General features: G+C 30.6%; 1 protein-coding gene and 2 pseudogenes across 4 annotated transcripts; all 3 read right to left on the minus strand.

Annotated features, from left to right (window-relative positions):
• Positions 1–2,882: 2,882 nt before the first annotated feature.
• Positions 2,883–8,254, minus strand: LOC111288693 (putative disease resistance protein At4g27220). 4 transcript variants are annotated; one of them, XM_089759748.1, is made up of 5 exons: positions 7,929–8,193; positions 7,165–7,259; positions 6,380–6,543; positions 3,230–6,122; positions 2,883–3,094 (listed from the first exon to the last, which is right to left on the minus strand). In XM_089759748.1, exon 4 carries the CDS (start codon positions 5,636–5,638, stop codon positions 3,236–3,238), a length of 2,403 nt encoding a protein of 800 aa, XP_089615874.1. In that variant the 5' UTR covers positions 5,639–6,122; positions 6,380–6,543; positions 7,165–7,259; positions 7,929–8,193; the 3' UTR covers positions 2,883–3,094; positions 3,230–3,235. The 4 variants fall into 4 exon arrangements, with proteins under 4 accessions (XP_089615874.1, XP_089615873.1, XP_022735415.2 ...); XM_089759747.1 differs by having other exon boundaries at positions 6,333–6,543; positions 7,929–8,101; XM_089759749.1 differs by lacking the exon at positions 2,883–3,094 and having other exon boundaries at positions 3,101–6,122; positions 6,333–6,395; positions 6,486–6,543; positions 7,929–8,106.
• An 8,638-nt stretch (positions 8,255–16,892) lies between these two features.
• Positions 16,893–17,494, minus strand: LOC111288696 (protein GRIM REAPER-like; annotated as a pseudogene).
• Positions 17,495–19,092: 1,598 nt separating this feature from the next.
• On the minus strand, positions 19,093–20,426 carry LOC111288094 (protease Do-like 7 pseudogene; annotated as a pseudogene).
• Positions 20,427–22,646: the final 2,220 nt, after the last annotated feature.

The following is a 22,646-nucleotide window of genomic DNA, read 5'->3' on the forward strand; positions in this document are numbered from 1 at the left end:
ATCATATTTGGAGATCAAAACAATATCAAAATCATATTCCCAATTTATAAAAAAAAAGTCATATATATATTTACATGCTTAACCCAATTTACAAACCAAAGAGACAACATTATATGCTGCATATATACAATCTAAATATATTGAGACTAACTTTTAGGGAATAAGAAATTAAAAAGATATCAAGTCACTTACCTACTCTTAATAAAACCAAAATACTCAATATAAAAGATTAACACTACTATATTATCAAAACAAAATCAAGACTCTCTACAGCTTTTTTTAGGACACTTAAGATGTGTGGTAATCTCTTTTAAAAACAAAATTATTTTGGAAATATTTTTCAAAATTAAAACAATTTTCTTTTATATTATGAAAATATCTAAAAAATAATAATAACAAACTAAGCCTCATATCCCATAGCTATGGGGTTGACTATATGAAAAGACCAAAAGAGAATCATGTTAGGTTCAAGTTTTGAATCTTCTTGCACTACTCATTTCTATCCATAACAACATTTTCATTTGCTTCTTTGACCTTCATTTCATTTTTTATTACTTGCATTCACGTCTTTTGTGGTTTGTCCCTAGAAGTTTTGCTTTGTCCTAAATCTAGAAGCTTACATATTTTAACTAGTGTACATATATATCTATGTTTTACATAGCTAAATCATCTCAAATGACACTCTATCTTCTTTTTCTCAATTCAGCCTATCCCTAAAATATAGATTCAATAATAAAAATGAATTTTCTATGAAAATAATCTTAACATGGATGATGATTTAGTTTTCTAGATATTTAGTAAAGAAATAAAAAATTTCAAAGTAATACCATTTTGAAGATAATTTATCCAAAAAAATATTTATTCCACCAAAAATTAAATAAAATTCAAATAATCAAAATTTTTATTGTTTATAATATTTTAGAGTTATTACTGAGAAAAATAATTTTAAAAATAATTAAAAACCTAATATTATAAATTTTGAAATTTTAGTATTTTGTGATATTTGGTTTATTTTGAATTATAAAATCTCTAATATACCGTGGTTTCTAACGACAAAAGAAAGCACCAATTTAAATAATATAGAATTTTGTTTTGATAAAAATTATTTTAAGAAACTTAACTTTTAGAGGCAAAATTTTGAAAATCACCTCAAACAGCATAGTCCTTTTGCATTTCTAAATTTATGAAGTTAATTATGAGGTTTCGATTCTCTTAATGTATATGTCATTTGACCAAACCAAGTATACCACTAGGAAGATCATGCTTCATACTATAAAATCCTTAAATAATAGGCAAAAAAGTTTGCTGGAATGTGGAGTTTCAATGACCCAAATTTGGCTCACAAAAACTGTCTAATACCTTTTTTTTCACAACTTAAAAAAATTCACAAAATCTAAAATACAAAACCAAATTAGGTGCTACAAAGACCATTGTAAAGGTCTTTAGGAGTGCTTTCAGTTAAATATGCCCCTGAAAGATCACCGGACGGTTGATGAAAAATTTAAAAAGATTAAAAACCTCAAATTAATGCTTTAGTATTTCTCACAAACACCAAAATTAAAAAGATTAAAAGACTAATCTTACCATAATCCATCAATTGAGAGAATAAAATCTCAAATTCCAGCCTCTCTTCTCCTTCTCTAGGGCTTCCTCAATTTTCCAAATTGTTTTGTTTTATTGTCAAAAAAACTATGAAAAATAAAAACCTATCGATAAATTTTCTTATATTTTCTTCTCTTTTTTTTTTTATTCTAATAAAACTGATAAGCTAATAACGACATGTTCAATTTAATATGTATTGGGCCTTTTTAGGTTTGGATATTACAGTTAAAAATGTATTCAAAAGTAATAGGATGAAATTAAATCCGTGTAACACTAATTTTTGAGTTAGCATGAAGAGAGCCTAATTGGAACATGTCGAGATCCTTTTTCCATTTCTTTTTAATACATATTACTTTTTAACATGTTCATCAACATTTTTTATATATTTGAGACCTAATAAATTATAAATCCTATATACCTTAATAGTCATAGAACGAAATTAAACTCAATATATCTGTAACACAAATTTTTATATGTGAAAAGAGAATTATTAATTTTTAAAATTTGAGTTTGAAAATTCAAGTCATCAATCATTTTGGTTGAAGATAATAAGTTAGATAAAAAAGATCATTAAATGTCAAAGATACCATCAAATGAGATGAGGGATGTGTTTATCATTTTTGTATGTTTTTCTTCTTTTTCATTTCAAATACGAGCGATTATCCACAAGTTAGTATGTCTAACCCTTGCAAAAATTTTTTACATTTTCTTTTTATGAAGAATAACTTGTAATTATTTATTAGTTTTTTCTTAAATTTTTTTCATAATTAATTATTACATCTATATAACCAATTATTATATTATTGAATAATAAATTAATTTTTATTTTTGATACCGACCCTAATATATAAATATATAACTAGTATTTGATTGGATTGGATCCAAAATTAATTCAATATTTTTAATTTAATATCATATTTATAAAAAAAAATTTTTAATAAAATTTACTGGTAGCAAACTTACCACTACACATTTTAATAACTATAAACTATGAGGAATATAGGTTGGGTTATAAGTTTGAACCGAAAATTTTGTGAGCATCCTAGAATTTGATGTTGAAAAAATAAAAAGATTCAAGAAATTTTGACACGTTAGTTTAATATAATAGAGATATACAAGTAAACTGAACAACGTTTACAAAAAAGGAGACAATTGTCAAGACTAACGAATTCGTCTCTGTTAGTGGACAAGATCAACACTACTTTTTTAATATTTACTTGAAATAAATTCTATATATAATATAAGAAATATCATAATTTCACTAATTTTCAAAGCCATCGTTTTATTAAACCATGGAAATTTTATACAAAGGCAAATATAAACATACAAAATTTTCATACACATTAACCCTTATAAACAGATAGAATGAAGAAAAAACAACTAAATCAAAGTTTATGATTAAATTATGATGAAAAGAACATGACAATCAGAAAGCAATAGATGTTTCAAGTTCTGCAATAGGGCCTGCAACCTTCTTCCCCTTTGTATGTATCTACCAAAATAGATAAATTACATAAGTCCAGTACTACTTGTATTTTATTATTTATAAACACTGACAAAAATGAAATAAAAAAAGATGAAACTAGAACTGGAGCAATTGTATTATAATAATAAAAAAACGACTCACGCTTGATCAAACAGCATGCTTCCATTGGTAGTTGTGGCAATCCCAGAACTTGAGGAAGGGCAGAAGAACAGTCTTTGCATGGGGATGGTCCCACTCCAATGATTCCCAACATTCTTTTGGATGCACGCTGATTTCCTTGAGAGAAGGAGGACGAGATGGTTTTTCCTCATCAAGGTTGTCAAGCAGGGGAAGATACAGAGGAATCCGCTTCAGCTTTGGACAAAATCGTATAACAATGAGTTGGAGAGAATCACAAACCATTACTCCATTTTTACTACAAATGCTCTTCAATTCTGGTAAGTCCTCCAATCTCAATTTCCTTAATTTGGGAAGTGTATATTTGATGGTACCCATTCCCTCTTCCTCTGATACTATTATTTCCTCCATTTCCTTACAATCCTCAACAGTGATCTCTTCCAAGTTGTGGAGAACCAACTTAGCTGAGAACAAATTCTTTATTTTTCCACACCTGAATAGATGGATTTTTTTGAGGGAGGAAAATGTGCCTACTGATGACCCTTCGACTAAAACCTTCAAATTCTCTAAATATCTTAGATGTAGAGACTCAAGTGTTTGTCGTTGACACCCCGATGAAAAAATGGACTCCAACTCCTCACAGAAAGCAATTCTACATTCCTTCAAATCAGTTGCATTTTTCAATTCACAAATATCGTTTAAACTTCTCATACCTTTGCACTTCCAAATTTCTAATCGCTGAATATCATATGGAAGTATAATTTCATCTCCAGAATTAATATCACAACCCAATGCCAAAATTTTACTACAATTCCTAATTGATTGATAAAACCCGAACCTGATTATAATGTAGTATTTATGAAGCCTTTTTCTCTGACGAGCATACGTGTTCCAGTCACCCAAGTTACTAAACCGACCTTCAAAAACTTCCAACTTGTTCAACTCCCTTATCTCTTTCGCTAGTGTTGATGCTGGACATATTGCCAAATACTGAAGACGACACAATTTCGGTAATAATCCATTGGGGATCTCTTCCAAATACCTAGTATTTCGAAGATTGAGATATCTAAGATTTACCAACATTTCCAAACCTTGAGGGATTTCCTTGATTAAAGTTCCTCCAAGGTCCAATTTCTTCAAAGCTAGAACCTTCGATAAAGATGGCAAAATTTCTAAACTGCGACAACCATGCAGCATCAATGCATTGAGATTCTCCAGATTAGAGATAGAGTTCGGCAAATTCACGAGAGGATTATTAGAAAGATCAAGAATCTTTAGATTAGGAATGTAGGCAAAGAAAGATTCAGGAATTTCTTCCAATGAATTTGCTGAGAGTAACAAGGTTGTGAGCTTTTGACATTTTGGGGATTTCATATTTGGAGGAATTGATGATATGCAAGTGTACATTAAAGAAACCTTCTCCAAATCTTCTGTCCATTCTTCCTCATTCGGTAGCTCTTCCAACCGCTTACCAGCTTTTAGCAAAAAACCTTTTTTTGTGATATCCAATGCCATATCTCGAACAACATCATGCATCTTTATATGTGTACCTTCCCAAACCCATTCTAGCAAACAATTCTCCGCGAGCTTCTGCAAAATAGAAAGACCACAACCTTCCATTGCTTTTCTAGTTCCCATTTCAGCTATAAGTCCTTCTTCCATCCAGTATTCAATGATTTCCTCTTTTTTAATTTCATAATCTTCAGGATATAATGCACAACACAGAAAACAATCTCGGTCTATTTGTCTTAGATGATCATAGCTGAATTTTAAACATCCAAACACTTTTTCTTGCACGCCCTGGATGCTGATGATGCAACCTCTCAGCTCATTCAAAGCATTTTCCCAGAGAAGAGGATCGGATATTCCCCTCATACAACCAGCTACTGTGACGATTGCAAGAGGGAGTCCACCACATTCGCCCACAATATCTTTCATAATTGTTTCTAAAGTTGCACTGGGCAACATGTCTTGTCCAACTTTGCTTAAAAATAGTCGCCACGCCTCATCTGTAGAAAGACAGGGCACTTGGACTTTCTTACAACCCATTGATCGAACAACCTCTTCTGTACGTGTTGTTAACACTAATTTGCATCCATTATCTTGTGTTGGCTCAAGGATTCCGATATTCTCAAGAGAAAGGCTGCTCCATACATCATCCATTATTAGCACATACCTCCCTTGTTTCCTCAACATTTCGGATAACTTTGCTGCACGTGTGATTGTATCTTCCTCCTCTGACAACTTGTCCTTCAATTGACTTGCAATGTTGTTTTGCAGCCTTCGAATATCGAAGTCTTGGGATACAGTTACCCAAATCAATTTGCTAAACTTGGTTTCTTCCAACAACCTGTTATGGACATGCTTCATAATGGTTGTTTTACCTATCCCTCCCATCCCACACACTCCAATCATTCTAACTTCATCACCCATCAAATAGTTATAAATTTCTTCTTTTACATTAGTCTCACCTGCTAATTCTTGTGTTGGTAGTTGAGCAGCTATGATAGAGGGATCATTAACCACCAAGCTCCCAGAAAAATGACCTTCAGCTTTCACATCCTTTAATGCTTGAGTTGCTTCGTCAGCAAGCTTACCCAAACATGAACGAAAGAGATATTTTCTTTTTTTGACTTTGGCTTCAACACGTTGAGCACGACCTCACTCCCCCTCTACTTTCTCAAGCCAAATTTCAACTTCCCGCTTTCGCTTTTTACCAGAACAATGCTCGTCTTGCAATTGTTGTTGAATATCTTCCCTACTCGCTCGCAATTCTGCTTGAGCTTGTTCGAAATCATCCACATGTTTGTTGAATTTTCTGTGGTAATTAAGATATCTTATAGCTGGACTGCCGATGAACTTTATAAGTTCAAGGATTGGCCCAACAAGGTCAGACATTGTATTAGCTTTAATGTCCCTGCATCAAAATTGCCATATTGATGATAAATTCTAGAGTAGATTGATCAACGTATCAAGTTTATAAACTGAAGTTCTAAAATAAATGGATGAATTAGGAACCATGTCCCATAATTAAAAAGACATAAAATTATGTTCCAATCCCTGTCCACAAACTTAAACTTTTCCTAATAAAATTTACTAAAACTACATCATAATTCATGAAAATTACCTTATCACTTGAAGTAAATCAAGATGTGAGGATGTGGAGCTGCTGACCTGCTGGGAATCCCTTCTACACCAATTCGACCGATGGAAATAATTAATGAGAGAAATGGAGAAATCAATGTAGCACTTTCAATTATCGAAAACTCCAGGAGCTTACAGAGAAGAATCCCACTTTTGTGCTTCAACTATTTTTGCTTCTTTTTCTTTCTGTCGATCTGTAAATTTAATTAAAGGCACACTAAGACTATGCTCAATTGTGACGAGTGTAGAAGACTTTGATTTATATAATTTACATATATCCATCTAATAATGATATAAATTAATATGTTGGTATGTAATGTTGAAATAATTGAAAAAAAATTAGGAAAAATGGTTTTGGTATAAAAAAAAAAACTCCTGAACTAAAATTAAATAATTATTCAAACCCTTATTGCTTTATTGAAATCAATTGAACCCTTGAACATTTATTTTTACTCAGTTGAGCCATTTTTGGACGAAAATTGGTTAACCACTATCATAAATTTTCATCAAATCAAGGGCTCAATTGAGTGAAAATAGACATTTAAGAGTTCAATTGAATGAAAATAAATGTTTGACAGTTCAATTGATTGTAATAAAATGATAAAAACTTGAATTATTATTTACTTTTAATTTGTGGTCCTTTTTATATTTAAACAAAAAAAGTAGTAACTAAATACTGGCAAAATTTGTTTGAATAATGGAACATTAGAAGTTTGTTTTTTCGTTTTTCTTTTCTTTTATTAAAGATAAATAAATGCAGTAAAGGCAAGGTGCAATTCATTGAAGCAGTTAATATTGTTGAAGCATATAATTACCTGAATTGGCAGTCTTTTAAAGTTTGTGGATTCAGTGTTGCAATTGCAAGGGCTCTCCCCTGTACTCTGTCTCTACCACTTCAAGAGATTTACACCTAAAACAAGTTCTATGGTTAATAAAATAAAGAGCTAATTTTTTTTCAAGGTAAAAGTACTTAAGAAAATATAAATTAAATTAAGAAAAGGAAACTGAAGAGCAGTTTTCTTTTTTAGTTTACAGGGAAATGGAAAATAGAAATTCTTTAACCAACTAGTAAAAGAAAATTGAAGAGCATGGCTGTTTTTTGGTTAATTTTTTTGAGAAAAAGAAGCTAGAAATTATGAAAAGAAAATCGACTGGCAGCTTCTTCTAGCTTCATATATATATATATATATATTAAATTGAAAAAGAAGAATGAAATTTAATAAAAAAATTTTTTTGGATAAAATTAAAATGAAGAAAATGAAATTAATAAGCAAATATTTTTTTGCTTTTGAAGTTATAAAAGAAAATTAGAAAAGGGAAGCAGAAGTTGCTTGTACTGGAAACTGTAAATGCAAATTAGAAATTGAAGGGAAAAAACACTTGAATGTGGAAACACTTTAAAAAATCACAGTTTAATTATGCATTATTTATTGAACTAATCTTATACCATAAGAAATAAAGTATAAATACAGATTCATTACTCGGACTCTACTAAAAATTAAAGTTGCTAAGAGATATGGCAGCACAGAAACAGGCATATAATTAAGACAATTTAAGTACAGCAGTTTTTGAAGTTTACCTGATCACTTTGGAATTAATAAAGCTGCGAGGACCACTGGGGCTCTTTCCAGCACTTCTAGAGATCCAAATAAGAAAGGAAACCAAAAAATTTTCCTCTGAGTTAAGTAGATAAAGAAACTCCAGGGCACAATAGAAACAAGAACAAATTTCAGTATTCTGCTTGAGCTGTTTGAGCTAGTAGACCGATGGTGGTGATGGGTCTTATGCTTTCTAGGAAAACCACCGTGGCTAGTCAACAAAGGGCCAGTTTGTCATGGGGCCCTGTTAAAAAGCTGAAATAATTACTGGAGCACTTTAAAGTGGTTTCCACCAAATAATGTTTCCAAAAATGGTGACCGGAGGAGAATAAGAAAAACAAAAAATGTTATAGAAGCTGTATTATTCTTGTATAAATACTAAATATTAGTAGATGTTTGATGTGATGGACCGAAAAGAGAAATAAAAAAAAGCTTTACTAAAAGCAAAAGAGAGAGAAATAGTATTATTCAATAATTGAGTTTTGTTTGTATTTAATCAATAATTTGCCATCTCTTGGTCATATTGTCTATTCCGAGCTTGGCACCAGAAAACCAAGTATCTGTTAGGTGATCAAAGATTCGAGCTACTATGACTTAAGGGTTTGAATTATTTCTCAAAACAAGGTTTCCACTGTTCTCAAGAACCGCAACAGTTGAATATATTCATCGAGTTCAATGATCAAACCTTCCATTTTTTGAGGCAATAGTTTGATTATTGTTGTTGAATATCTGCCTCCCTAGCTCGCAAATCTGCTTGAGCTTGTTTGAAATCATCTACATATTTCTTGAATTTTCTATGGTAATTAAGATATCTTTTAGCTGGACGGCCGATGAACTTTATAACTTCAAGGATTGGCCCAACAAGGTCTGACATTATATTAACTTTAATTGCCATATTGATAGATTAATTCAAGAGTAGATTGATCAACGTATCAAGTTTATAAACTAAAGTTCTAACATAAATGGATGAATTAGGAACCATGTCCCATGATTAAAAGGACATAAAATTATGTTCCAATCCCTGTTCACAAACTCAAACTTTTCCAAATAAAATTTACTAAAACTGCAGCATAATTCATGGAGGTTACCTTATCACTTGAAGTAAATCAAGAAGTGAGGATGTGGAGCTGCTGGACTGCTGGGACTCCCTTCTACACCAATTCAACCGATACAAATAATTAATAAGAGAAATATTGAAATCAACGTGGCACTTTCAATTATCAAAAACTCCAGGAGCTTACAGAGAATCCCACTTTTGTGCTTTAACATTTTTTGCTTCTCTTTTTTTCTGTCGATCTGTAAATTTAAAAAGAAATACAATTTAAAGGCACACTAAGACATATGCTCGATTGTGAAGAGTGTCAAAGACTTTGATTTATATAATTTACACATATCCATTTAATAATGATATAAATTAATATGTTGGCATGTAATGTTGAAATAATTGAAAAAGACTAGGAGAAAAAGGCTTTCATATAAAAAAAAGTTTTTGAACTAAAATTAAATAATCATTCAAACTCTTATCGTTTTATTGAAATTAATTGAGCTCTTAAACATTTATTTTCACTCAATTAAGCCATTATTAGATAAAAATTGGTTAATCGTTATTATCGATTTCTGTCCAATTGAAGGCTCAATCGAGTGAAAATAGATATTTAAAGGCTCTATTAAATAAAAATAAATGTTTAAGAGCTCAATTGATTGTAATAAAATAATAAAAACTTGAATGATTATTTAATTTTTGTTTGTATTTAGGGCAAAAAAAGTAGTAACTAAATACTAGCAAAATTTGTCTGTACAATGGAACATGATGTTTGTTCTTCCTTTTTTTTCTTTTTTTTTTATTTAACATAAATACATGCAGTAAAGTTAAGGTGAAATTCATTGACGCAGTTAATATTGTTGAAACATATAATTACCTGAATAGGCAGTCTTGTAAATTTTGTGGATTCAGTGTTGCAATTGCAAAGGCTCTTTCCTCTACTCTGTTTCCACCGCTTCAAGAGAGTTACAGCTAAAGTAAGTCTTATGGTTAATAAAATGAAGAGCTATGTTTTTTTTTTTTTTTTTTGAGGTAAAAGTACTTAGGAAAATAGAAATTAAATTAACAAAAGGAAACTGAAGAGCAGGTTTTTTGGTTTACAGAAAAACGGAAAATAGAAATTATTTAATCAACTAGGAAAAGAAAATTGAAGAGCTTGGCTTTCTTTATGGTTTTTTTTTTTTAAAGAAAAAAGAACAAGCTGGAAATTATCAAAAGAAAATCGACTGGCAGCTTCGTCTTTATATATTTAGATCCATTAAATTGAAAATCAGGACTGAAATTTAAGAAAAAATTGTTCTTTTCTTTTTTTTTTTTGCTAAAATTAAAATGAAGAAAATGAAATTAATAAGCAAATATGCTTTTTCTTTTCCTTTTGGAGTTATAAGAAAAGGGGAGCAGAAGTTGCTTGTACAGTTTAATTATGCATTATTTATTGAACTAATCTATACCATGATGAACTCTATATGTCCCTTGTGACCCTGGTTACTTCACTTGGAAGAGTTTAGAACTTAGATGATGCATTATAAATCAATCATAACATCTAGAGACTAAAAATATGCAAATTCAATTGGGTTTGAGTTAGATCATTTTAAGTAAATAAAAATCTTTTTATTTTAAGTTTATATTATTAAGCATCCATTTTAAAATCAATTGGCAGTAAGTATGAGGTGTTAGGCAAAAGGCTCCTATCCAATCAAGCCAGCAGAAGCTAAACAAAACAATTAATTAATCACATAAGAGATAATAATTTAACGTGATTCGACCCAATCAACTTTCATAAACAGATGCAAAAAAAGATTTACTAGTTGTAGAGAATTACAAACACACATCAAATCATATCAACCACTCAACAATCAATACCCATAAACCCTCTTATTCTCCCTAGTCCTATGAAGTATTCTCAATCCAAACAAACACATACCCATATGCACCCATGTACCATACCTATGTGGACCCTCTCAATCTCCTCTAGTCCACTCCCATGTGATGTCAAAAATTGATGTTTGAAATGTGGAGATTAACTGCAAATAGAAAAACTTACAAAGAAAATAACTCATAAGGATTTGAATAATGATAGAATATGGTTATGAGATTAAAAGAGATAAAAGTTTACCACCAAGACTAGAAACTAAGGGATACAGAAACACCACCTTAGAAATTCTAATCAAGGATACAGAACAATAAAAGTTCACCACTCTAAGAAATCCACCTAAGAGATACAGAACTTGAAGAACAATCTAAAAGATTGCTTAAAGATAAATAAAACTCTATTCTACCTTTTACCAAAGAATAATAGAAAATATATAGGCTAGGAACATGCCTGCAAACATGAAAACTTTCAGATTGCATTACTAGAATCATATCTAAAATCATGAGATTTACATATGAACATAATCTGCCCATTTACTCCTGAACTTGACCACAATTATATTCATATTCATGATCTTTTTTTCCAGCTAGTGTGAATGCAATCTCCCTATTCCAGCTCACCTTATTTATATGTGGATTTGGACCAATGATAGGCTCATCTTATTTTTGGATAAGTCTGCCTTAGTCTCAACCCAAGTTGTATGATATGCAGACACTCCAGTGTCACCATGCATCATAACTATGTGGACCCTCTCAGTCTCCTCTAGTTCACTCATAAAATTCAAACAAACATACTCACAAGATGTAAATCTCCAATAGTCTTATGGGGTGTCTATCCTATAAAACTCTACAACTCTCTTACATATTTTTCTTATACTTAATTCTATAGAGACTTCACTTATTTATAAGCATACTAACTTGCCTATTAAGAATCTCTTACATCTTAGAATTCTTCTTCTACAAGTTTTCTTATCCATTAAGCAATATCTAGCTAATCTTAAATAAATCTTTCATGGGATTTGACTCATTATTTTCAATAGAAGGGCCCAACTTAAATATAAGATTACGGGATATTTAACATTCATTAGATGTGGGATAACCCATTTTAACAAGCCTCAATTACGTGTAAGCAAAAATAGAAGAAGCCTACTAGATGACAGATTTGAAAAGGGTAACAAAAAGAAATTATGGCTCTAATACCATGTTAAGCATCCAACTTAAAGCTAATTGGCAGTAAGTGGAGAGACCCAATTTAAATATAAAGCTACAAGATATTTGATATTCATTAGATGTGAGATAATTCACTTTAACACATATCAATTCAGGCTTGAATCTATTTGAGTTCAAATTGTTTCAAATTAACAATTTTGGGTTTTTGATCTTTGGGTTATTTGGATTTAACACATGTTATTTAGGCCCAATTTGTTAATTTTTAAAATTAAATAGATTGTATTTTAATGGATTATTTAAATGAAGTTCAAATTTATCAATTTTAATTGAATTATTTATGGTTATATTTTTGTAAATTTATGGCATGACATACTAATATAAGTGATACCTTTAATTTATATTTTCATTATTATAAAAATATTTTTTAAAAATAAATATAATTAAATTATATAAAAATTAAAATGTCAAAGTTAAATGAATTAAAAATCATTTGCAAATATAAAATTATATAACATTAAGTATAAAATTAACTTTATTTATGATAAAATTTATTAATGATTTTTATTGATATTTAATATCTTTTTTAAATTTTTATGCATAATTCATATTAATATATAATACAATTATATCCACCCACATTACTCATTAGCTTGTTTTGATTAATGGGACTAAATCTTCATCCTTGGGTTAAGTTTTAAATTTTCCTTTTGTTTATAGATTATAGACAATTGATGATAACTTTCTTATTTTAATCGGATGATTTTGTTTGTTATAATTAATTTTTATTGACTTACAGTTAATATTTTAAGTTTATGGATTTTTTTTTGTTTTTTAAAGTTATTATTTATATATTTATTTGTATTCTTTACCATATTGTGAGGATTAAAAAAATAGAAAAAAAAAGGATTTTTATTTGGACTTGTCCACTGATCGAATTATTCATTTAAATTTCAAAAATTCCTTCAAAATTTAGAAGGATTTGAGCATAAAGTTTAGGTTGTTAAATGGCTTGAGCTTGACTTTTAGGCCTATTTAAAGCAACGAGCTGGGTTTCGAGCATGACATTTAAGGTCCAGACCTAATCCAACCCAAATAGCTATTATATATTTTTAATATTTATAATTATATTATATAAAAATAAATAGATAATTAAATAATATATGTTTATACAATAATTTGTTATTTTATATATATTAATTTCATTTAAACCTTAAATTAAATTAATAAACTATTTTTAGGCTTTATTTTTTCATGATTAATATATATTATAAGAATTATTTTCATTTTTTTCTCAAGAAAAATTAAAATTTGGGTGGGCTTAGGCCGCTTATTTTAAAAACGAGCCAGTCTTTAGCAAAAAAATGAGGTTTGTATTTCAAGTGGGGTCGGGTCTAAACAAATTTGAAGTTTATTTATATCTTGTCTAGATTTGATCCAATCCAACCTAACTCAATTTGTATAATGGGTAGGCCTACTTTTATTTATGATCTATAAACATAGAAATTGATTTCAATTATAATAATAGAAATAATTTTTAAAATTTCTTAAACATAATTAAGAAAAAATAATGGTAAAGAAAAGATATTGAAAGATAATTTAAAGCTATTAAATTTTAATAAATTACTAATCTATGTTATATCTATTATTTTTAATTATATTAATATTTTTAGAAAGTAAAATTATACTCAATTTAATTTTATATAATTTCTAATAAGTATTTAGGATATTTATATTTGGGTTAATTTGACCTCGAATTATTTTGAATTCAGATTAATTAGGTTTTAAATCATTTAGAGATTAGATCAATTATGATTCGATTCAATTTTATTTTGAATTGAATGGGTTCAAGTTATTAATTTATTTGTTAAATCAGATCTATCAAGCATTGATGAGTTATATAGATATTTCAAGTTCGAATCAATGTTGTCAATATTATAATAACAAAATATTTGAAAATAGTTTTAGCGATAAAATATTGGACAACATGAAAGATTTTTTTTCGTAGAACAATTGAAGCATGAAAGTTTTACGAATAATTTAGAAAGTCAACTTTAAAATCAACATATCAACCCTTCTCATATAAATTATCGTGACAATAAATTAATGATTTCCCAAGTCGCTTATTAATTGACAAAGAAATGAACTCTCCAACTAAAAATTAAAAGCTAAGAAATCCATAAGTGCATTTCACAGAGGGTCTAATATGTAAGGGAAAAGCAAGCATGCGACGAGAAGAAGTTAAACATGTACTTGATTCCAAAAAATATATATGATAGAAGAAAACACATACCCGGCTTGAATTTCTTGTGTTTTTTGAATGATCAAGAAGCTTGGAAAAAAGAAATGATTTTAGCTCATTCCACCAAAGAAACCAGATTTACCAAGTCTGTACGACTTGTTAATGCTTTGCAAGGATGAATTTTTATGTTCAGAGATTTTGTGAAAATTCAGAGAATTAGAACTATCAGAATCAATCAAACTATGTGAATTCAAAATAGAAGGTGACATGCAAAGATATATGATGTAGCACGCTTGTTTGAGATTTGATTCTCAACGAAAAGGGAAAAGATTGATTCAAGTAAGGTAAATGCTAAATGCTGTCTCTACATAAGAAATGTGTCAGACTTTGTTAGATACTAATCCTCTATGAGAAGAAAAGATCAATATTCCAAGCAAAAGCTTATGCCATAAACAGAGCTTGTGTTCTTTTCTTTTTTACAAAGCAAATCGTAGCCTGAAAATAATTAAAAGAATGGATTGTAAGTATTAGGATTTAAATGTCAGACCTGTTAGGTATCACATCCTAAGGTTACTTATAAATCAATTAGGCCAAGTCTTATGTTCAAATTTATGTTCTTTTACCTTGTTTTGATAAGCGAGTAGAAGTAATGATTTATATTCGGTTTAAGGTTGATTCAAAATTTTTATGTGCATGTCCAATTAAGCTTACCCTTTTTTTGCTAAGCTCCAATTAAGCTTACATTTTCACAAGTATTAATGCACCACGAACCAAATGACCCCTATATATTAAATCTCTGTATTCTGTAATCTCAAATCTTGTTTAGCTCTCAATACTTTAAATTTTGGGCATTCTTTTCTAATTTTTGCATTGCAAATTCCACTTCAAATTTCAAAACCGATAATAATAAAATGCAAATAGTTATGACAATTTACTAAAGACCAAAGTCTTTTTAACTCAATTCGAATTTTGACTAAAAAATCAATTCCTCAATTTCAGTTTTATTCTAAATCATGAACCAAGATCGTAATATTAATACAAAATAAATTATGATTCAAATCTATTTACTAGCAAAATAAATGTGCATGCTCAAATGATATCCATACTTATTTCACTAATTGAATTAATTACAAATCAATAATCTAAACTTTGGATACGACCCAATCCATTTATCATATAAAATTTTGCAAATATTGGTGATAAATTGTTATAATGTGACAATGAGACATTAATAATGAAGAATAAAATATTAATAAATTTTACAAATGTTTATAATCAACTCGTAAAATTTTTAAAGTTGGATAATCAAAATAAAAACTTTTGAAAAGTTAAAGTATCCAAAAGTGTAAATTATCCTTTTTTAATTTTCAAAATTTTATTTATTATAAAAAATTTAACATCACGTTGATAATGTGATATAATATTGTCATTGGCTAAAACTCAAGCTCCAAGCTCGCATGGCTCTAGGATACGGAGATGGACTCTTTTGCATCTCAGATCAGCCCGCCATAAGAAATGGTGCATGAACACTCTAGATTGCAAGGCTTTGATGCCAAATATGCTACAAAATGAAAAGGCACAACAAGTGTCTAAAGAAAGGCTAATAAAAGAACAACATAAAGTTTTAGGTAAGAGTAAGGATCTTATTACTCAATGGTTTTGGTCTTTGTGTACAAAGAGAGTAAGGGACTCTCTATTTATAGTTGAGTTTCTCTTACAATCAGTGTTGAAATACATGGCTAAACTATAGGGATTACATTAATTTAAATCCCTTGATTCTAGGAGATATGATACAGTTTTTGATTCTAAGCGATATGATGTTGCAGCATATTCCCAGCATCTTTGATCCAATCTGAGTGAGAATCTATCCTGGCTAATTCCAAACCCATGCTCAGCACCACCTGCGCTTGGGCTTGTGCTCGTGCCTACACCTGGGCCTAACTTAGTGTTTTGAACTCTAATTATCTCAAGTTTGTCTTCAGGAGTGCCCAACATGCTAACCACATCATGTATCATTGCCATGTCATATTGTCATGGGAATAGAATCTTTCGTGTCTCAGATCAACCTAACACAAGGGTACATGGACACTTTAGACTGTAAGGTTTGACCACCCAGTACACTACAAAATGAAAGGGTACAACGTGCCTGGAGCTAAAGTCTCAACCTGTGACAATATGACATGGCAATAACACATGACGTGGTTAGCATGTTGTTAGTATATAATGGTTAGTTGAGAAAATAAAAATAATATCATAAACGTTAGTGACTAAATAATAACTTTTTATAGTTAGGTGACCAAAATAAAAATCATCTAAAATTGGGTGGCTAATCATGTAATTTATCCCTATTTTTTGTGCTACTTCGCATGCAACTTTAATTGGAGGTTGATACTCGTTAATTATAGTTCAGTTTTATAATGATTCTCACAATTCTTTCATGTTTAGAAGAGATGTGATTCCTTTTAATTCGTAAAGAAACAAAATATTTGACTATTGAGAAAACAAACATTAAACATCTCTACATTATGTACGACTAATTAGACCAAAAATAAATCTTTATACATAATTGAAATTAAATAAAATTACAATGACTAAAAAATATATCAATGACGAAGTGTTATATTCATTATCAAAATAGCCTAAAATAGCTATTTAAATTTCCTAATATAAGGATTGGTAAATTAATATTAATCTAAGCATAACCACAATATCCAAACCCACACTTAATTCCCGGTGAGCATTGCTTGTCACACGTTCGACAGTGGTTAGAATTATGAACAACATCAGTACAAACTCCACCACAGCAACGCTGCCCAAATTTGCATCTATTGCCACATTGTCAGCAATTATACAAATCACGAAGAACATTGAGACAATGTTTCTTACAGCAATGTAGGCTAGCATTATTGTTCGCAGAAATCCCATTGCGTATATTATAATAAGAGTTGGGATCGCAATGTGTATCTTTCTTAATTTTATCTTTCTTCATTGCATTTGATAAGAACCGACTCTTTGATCGAAGGTTAAGTATAATGAGAGGATGATCGAGTACATAATCTTCTTCATCGTCTTCTATTTCTAATGAGAAGGTTACATGACGATACAAAGATAGGAGTGAAATCGTAAGGGAGAAAATGGCTATGTTCTTGAGAATGTTATTAGCCATTCTTGCAAATGGAAGGGAACTTTTGCTCAAAAGAGTTTAAGCTAAGGGAAGGTGAAGGGTATTTTAAGGTGCAAGTTTGAGATAAATTATTCCATAATATAAGGGAAGGGATGGGAAGTAATATTTTTTCAAAGTTTTAGCTTAGTTGATTTATGTAATTGTCATAACGTCTAAATCCGTGGATCTATCGCTAGACATTGACTTAAAGTCATCACCAATCTTTTTTGTATAGGTGCGACCACCTAAGGAATCTATCCTTTCAAGGAACACCTAAGTTTAAAGGTCCCTAAAAGAATAGGTTCAGGTCTATAACCAAAACAAGGTTCGGGAGTTCGATTAAGAGTGAGGAAGGTTATAACACCCTCACAACACCCATCGAAAGATGGTACCAGCTTAATTTCGTGTCATCCAATAAGTCTTAAAAATTTTACCGAGTAATTAATTGTTGCAAATTATTCTTAATTGATTCCAATACTTTTGACAAAAAATTAAGAAAATTCCCTTATCTCAAGAGTATACAAGAAAATTATTGTTTCATTTGCAGAGACTCCATCGTCAGATTATTTAACATTAAAAAATTTTAAGAAAAGAAAAAAAGAAAAAAAAGAATAATGATTCAACTTTTAATGCAAATCCTTTTCTTTTTATTTATTTATTTTTTAAAAAAAAACTCGTTGCTTTTGTACAAGGAAAATTGATACTTTCAACTTTTTCTTAAAGCATTTAGATTTTTTATTTTAAGAAAAATTGATACTTTCAACTTTTCCTTAAAATGTTTTTCTTGATAATTTTTATTTTTGAGGAAAATTTGTACTTTCAACTTTTTCCCAAAATGTGTTTTTTGAAAATTTTATTTAGAAATTGTGCTTTAATGAAAATGGATACTTTCAACTTTTTCTCAAAATACTTTTTTTTGAAAATTTTATTTTAGAAATTTTATTTTAAGGAAAATTGATACTTTCAACTTTTCCTCAAAATATTTTTTTAGAAATTTTATTTTCAAAGAAAATTGATACTTTTAACTTTTTCTTCAAAAATATTTTTAGAACACTTTTATTTTCAAGGGAAATTGATACTTTCAACTTTCCCTCAAAATGCTTTTGGCAATTTTATTTTTATTTTTATTTTTTTAAGGAAAATTGATAATTTCAATTTTTCATTAAAATGTTTTTTTAATTCTTTTTTTCCTAATTTATTCATGCAAAAAATACTCTAAAATAAATAAATAAACACACAAATAAATAATAATAATAATAATAATAATAATAATAATAATTAATAAATCAATAAATAATACAAAAAAAAATCGAAGTGACTCGGCTGGAAGGTTGGTGCAGCTCGGCTCCAGACACAAAAAGGAGCTGGAATGACGCGGCTTGAGGTATGGCTCGGCTCCAAACACAACAGGGAATAGGTGAAAGTGAGTTGAAGCAGGTTGCGCTACGGATCGGGTTGGATCACCCACTGCCAAAATGCGTGAATCTTTTCTTCCATGACGATCCATGTAACTTATATATTCCAAAGGCACCTGAGCACCCCAAGACATCTTAGATAAAAGAGAGATTAGATCCTCAAGTTTTGATATCTCCTCACCGGCAAACTTCTTAATGATAGCATGTCGAGGAACTCCAGCTCTAGATAGCGTATACCATTTGACTAATTAGGTATGATAATTTTCATAAATAAAAACATGTAGAGTAACCCAGGGTCCGAGACATAAACAAGACCACATTCGAAACGAAAATTTCTTGCCTGTTGGTAAGATAGAGCATGTATTACTGCACCACTTACTTCTAAAAAATGAGCAGGAGTTATTGAATGTAAATCCTGAACCAATAATTGCACACTCAATGGTGTGCCACCTCTTTCAATTTGTAACTCTATCTTCTGCTCAACACTGTCATCAAGTAAAGTTTCCAACTTCAGAAATTGGGTAATTACCTCCCGATTCACCCAAACAAGCACACCACCTGGCTCCAAATGGTTATGAGCTGGACCACCTGGCACTATGGAGTCAACAACAAGCATTCCAGTTTCACCTTGTACAGATGCATGCCGTGCCATCTGCTTTGTTTCACTTTGGAGACCAAGCTGACGTATCTCATCAAACCCCTTATGGAGAAATGTAGCCTGAAGTGTACCACGAGGTATAGAAACTGCTTCCCATTTACTCCTGTATGAATCTCCTTTCTGGAGAAATTTTAATGCCCTTACTACTCGTTCCAAAGGTTGAAAAAAGGCAGATGCACTGGATGATGACTTGCCACCAGCATTCAAGGCCACTGCTCTGCCTTGCCAATCAATCACTGGGGATCCACTTGAACTACCTTTAGTCTCGGATGCTGCTTGCAAGTAGAATGTGTTGAGGTTATTATAGCCATCCTTTTTATACTGAGGAGCATCTTTATCCAAACGAGCAAGAGTACCAGCCAATATGGAAACCTTCTCTCCACTATCATTACCAACAACCCTGATTTCTAACCCAACACAAGCAGCCTCTGAGGCAAGTGGAATCTCCTCATAGTTTAAAAACTGAATGGCATCAGGATTGTAACCAAAGAAGCCAAAATCATGAACTGGATCTCTATATATAGGATGCACAGTAATTTTTTCTCGATTTACAAACATTGCTTCGGCAACAACAGGTCCTGGTTTGACCACATGCCGATTAGTGAGAATAATTCTTCTTCGCTTATCAATGACAAAACCAGTAGCAAAACCAGCACCGGCGGGCTCCGTATCAAAAGCATGGTAATCGGTAATACGGAGGATGACGACAACAAGAACAACTTTATTGAGAGACTTCTGCCAATCCTCGGCAGTGGCGAAGTTCTCTTTGAACGGCGGATCAATCTCCATACAAAGCTCTTCTTTGATCGTTGATTCTAATTCCATCTCTGTCTCCAATCCTAACCTCTCGAATGGATTCCCATTCAAAGTTACTTCGAAATTCAAAAAAGGATAAGATAAAAGGTTTCTTATCTCTTTTTTCTTTTTGGTGCGTGTGTTTTTTGCCCTTTCTATGTTTTTCTTTTCTCCACCGTCTCCCTCGTGCCAGTGCTGAATTTATAGGACTAAACTTAGGAGAATTTTAAATCAATCATGATTCCTCTTGCCTTATCAAAGAAAAACCAAAATTTATCTTCCACAAGATGAATCCCACTCTAACCCTATCACTGCCACTCCCTTCCTCCCATTAAGTTCTGCCTTCTAAAAATATTAAGCAAATAATGATGAAATTAGACTAGAACTAAATCACAAAACATTAAAAATAAATAAAATTCTACAATTGAGCTTGTATCGAGCTTCCCATCGACGAAAATCTCGGACAAAATGGGGTGTTTACAGCTGCTCCTCTTTGTGCATTTTCTGTGAAACAGGAATTATGCAAAGACGTAGAGACCCAATCAAGATTCAACTCAACACTTTTCTATTTTTTTTTTAGTAAACAAAGCTCATCCAAATAAAGGCTCAACAACTTTAAAAAAAATAAATGCTCCTCTAAACAGAGGCTCAACGACTTTGAAAAATAAATTGCTCCTCTAAACAGAGGCACCACAACGTTTGAAAAATAAATTGCTCCTCTAAATAGAGGCAACCACGACTTTGAAAAATAAATAGCTCATTGACAATCCTGACCAGATGAGTTATAGATCATGTCTGATGGGATTTGTAATGGAAACTAAAAGATTCACAATTTGAGTTCAATAGCCAAAGGTCCAGATTTGCAAGAACTTTTCAACTGCATAAAAATTCATTAAAATTTGATTTTCAAAATTTCAGTTTTATAAAAATTTGATTCACAATATCTCAAGATTCATAAGTTACAAGACTTGCATCCACTTTTAAAGAGTCTCATTTGAATTTTGGAGATTCACATCCAAAAGTTCAAAGCTTCTCACATTCGACAAATTCGAGGTTCACATCCAAAAAGTTTAAGGCTTTTCATTTAAATTTTGGAGATTCATCCAAAAGTTCAAAGTTTCTCATTCAAGTTCAAAGACTCATATGCAATAAAACTTAAAGTTTCATATCTAAGTTCAAAGGTTCTCACTTAGAGATTCACATCCAAAAGTTGAGTTCAAAGCTTTTTGTTTGAATTTTGGAGATTCACATCCAAAAGTTCAAAGATTCTCATTCTAGTTTGAAGATTCACATTCAATGAACTTTAGGGTTTCACACCTCAAAGATTCTCATTTAAGACTCAAAGATTTTCATTTGAAAACATCTTAAAGGTTCTCATTTAAGACTCAAAGATTCTTATTTGAAATTGTCTTAAAGATTCTCATTTAAAAACTTCTTAAAGATTCTCATTTGAAAATTTCTTAAAGATTCGCATTTGAAATGTTTTAAAGATTCTCATTTAAGAAATCAGGATTTCATCACAATATTTAAAATTTCTTTTTCAAATAGGCTTCAAAGTTTTACCAAAGTCAAAATTTTGTGTGTACTGAATGACACGATCAATGATGCAAATGCTTTTTTAATGATGCAAATGTAACAATCTAAATTCTCATAATGCCCTATTTTGAGTCATAATTCAAATGCTTGTTGGCTGATGCATGTCCAAACAAAGTTTTAATTCATCGAATTATGTGCATGTACTGTTCAAACAACAATGCTAACATAATGCATGGAATGTGGATGTCATGAAATTCTAATCAAAATGTGGTACTATAGTTCTCAAGACTCCATCATCTCACATTTTCTCCTTGTTTAGCTTCTCAACACTTTGGAACAAGTTTCATCAACTAATCATCATTATTTACATCACTTAGTCACCATCCATAGGCTTCTCAACACTAACAATTCCAACACAAGTTTCATCCATTACCCTACATCGTTTAATCACCACTCACAGGCTCTTCAGTACTAGTAATTTTAGCATAAATTTCATCCATTGACCCATACTATTTCCACCATCTTTCACAGGCTTCTCAGCACTAGCCATTTTAGAATAAACTCTGTCTTCTGATCGACATTATGTTCATCATTTGATCACCATTGACAAGCTATATCGATCATATTCATCACTTGGCCGCACCATACACCTTCTCAAATCATCATTTTTTAGGTTTTTAGCATCTCTTCCTTTTTTCTTTTATCATCTTAGATTTCTTTTCAAAGGAATGCAAGATTCTTTTATGCACATTGTCATTCATTATCATCATTTCAAATCATGACAAATATAATGCAATCATACATTTTCT

This window comes from Durio zibethinus, chromosome 4 (assembly GCF_047325235.1).
Source record: "Durio zibethinus cultivar Kanyao isolate XHJ-2024 chromosome 4, ASM4732523v1, whole genome shotgun sequence".
In the NCBI taxonomy this organism is placed as follows: Eukaryota; Viridiplantae; Streptophyta; class Magnoliopsida; order Malvales; family Malvaceae; genus Durio; species Durio zibethinus.

Coding starts and splice junctions, on each gene's coding strand:
- LOC111288693 (XM_089759748.1), bottom strand. CDS start 5,638: ATGGGTGATGAAGTTAGAATGATTGGAGTGTGTGGGATGGGAGGGATA.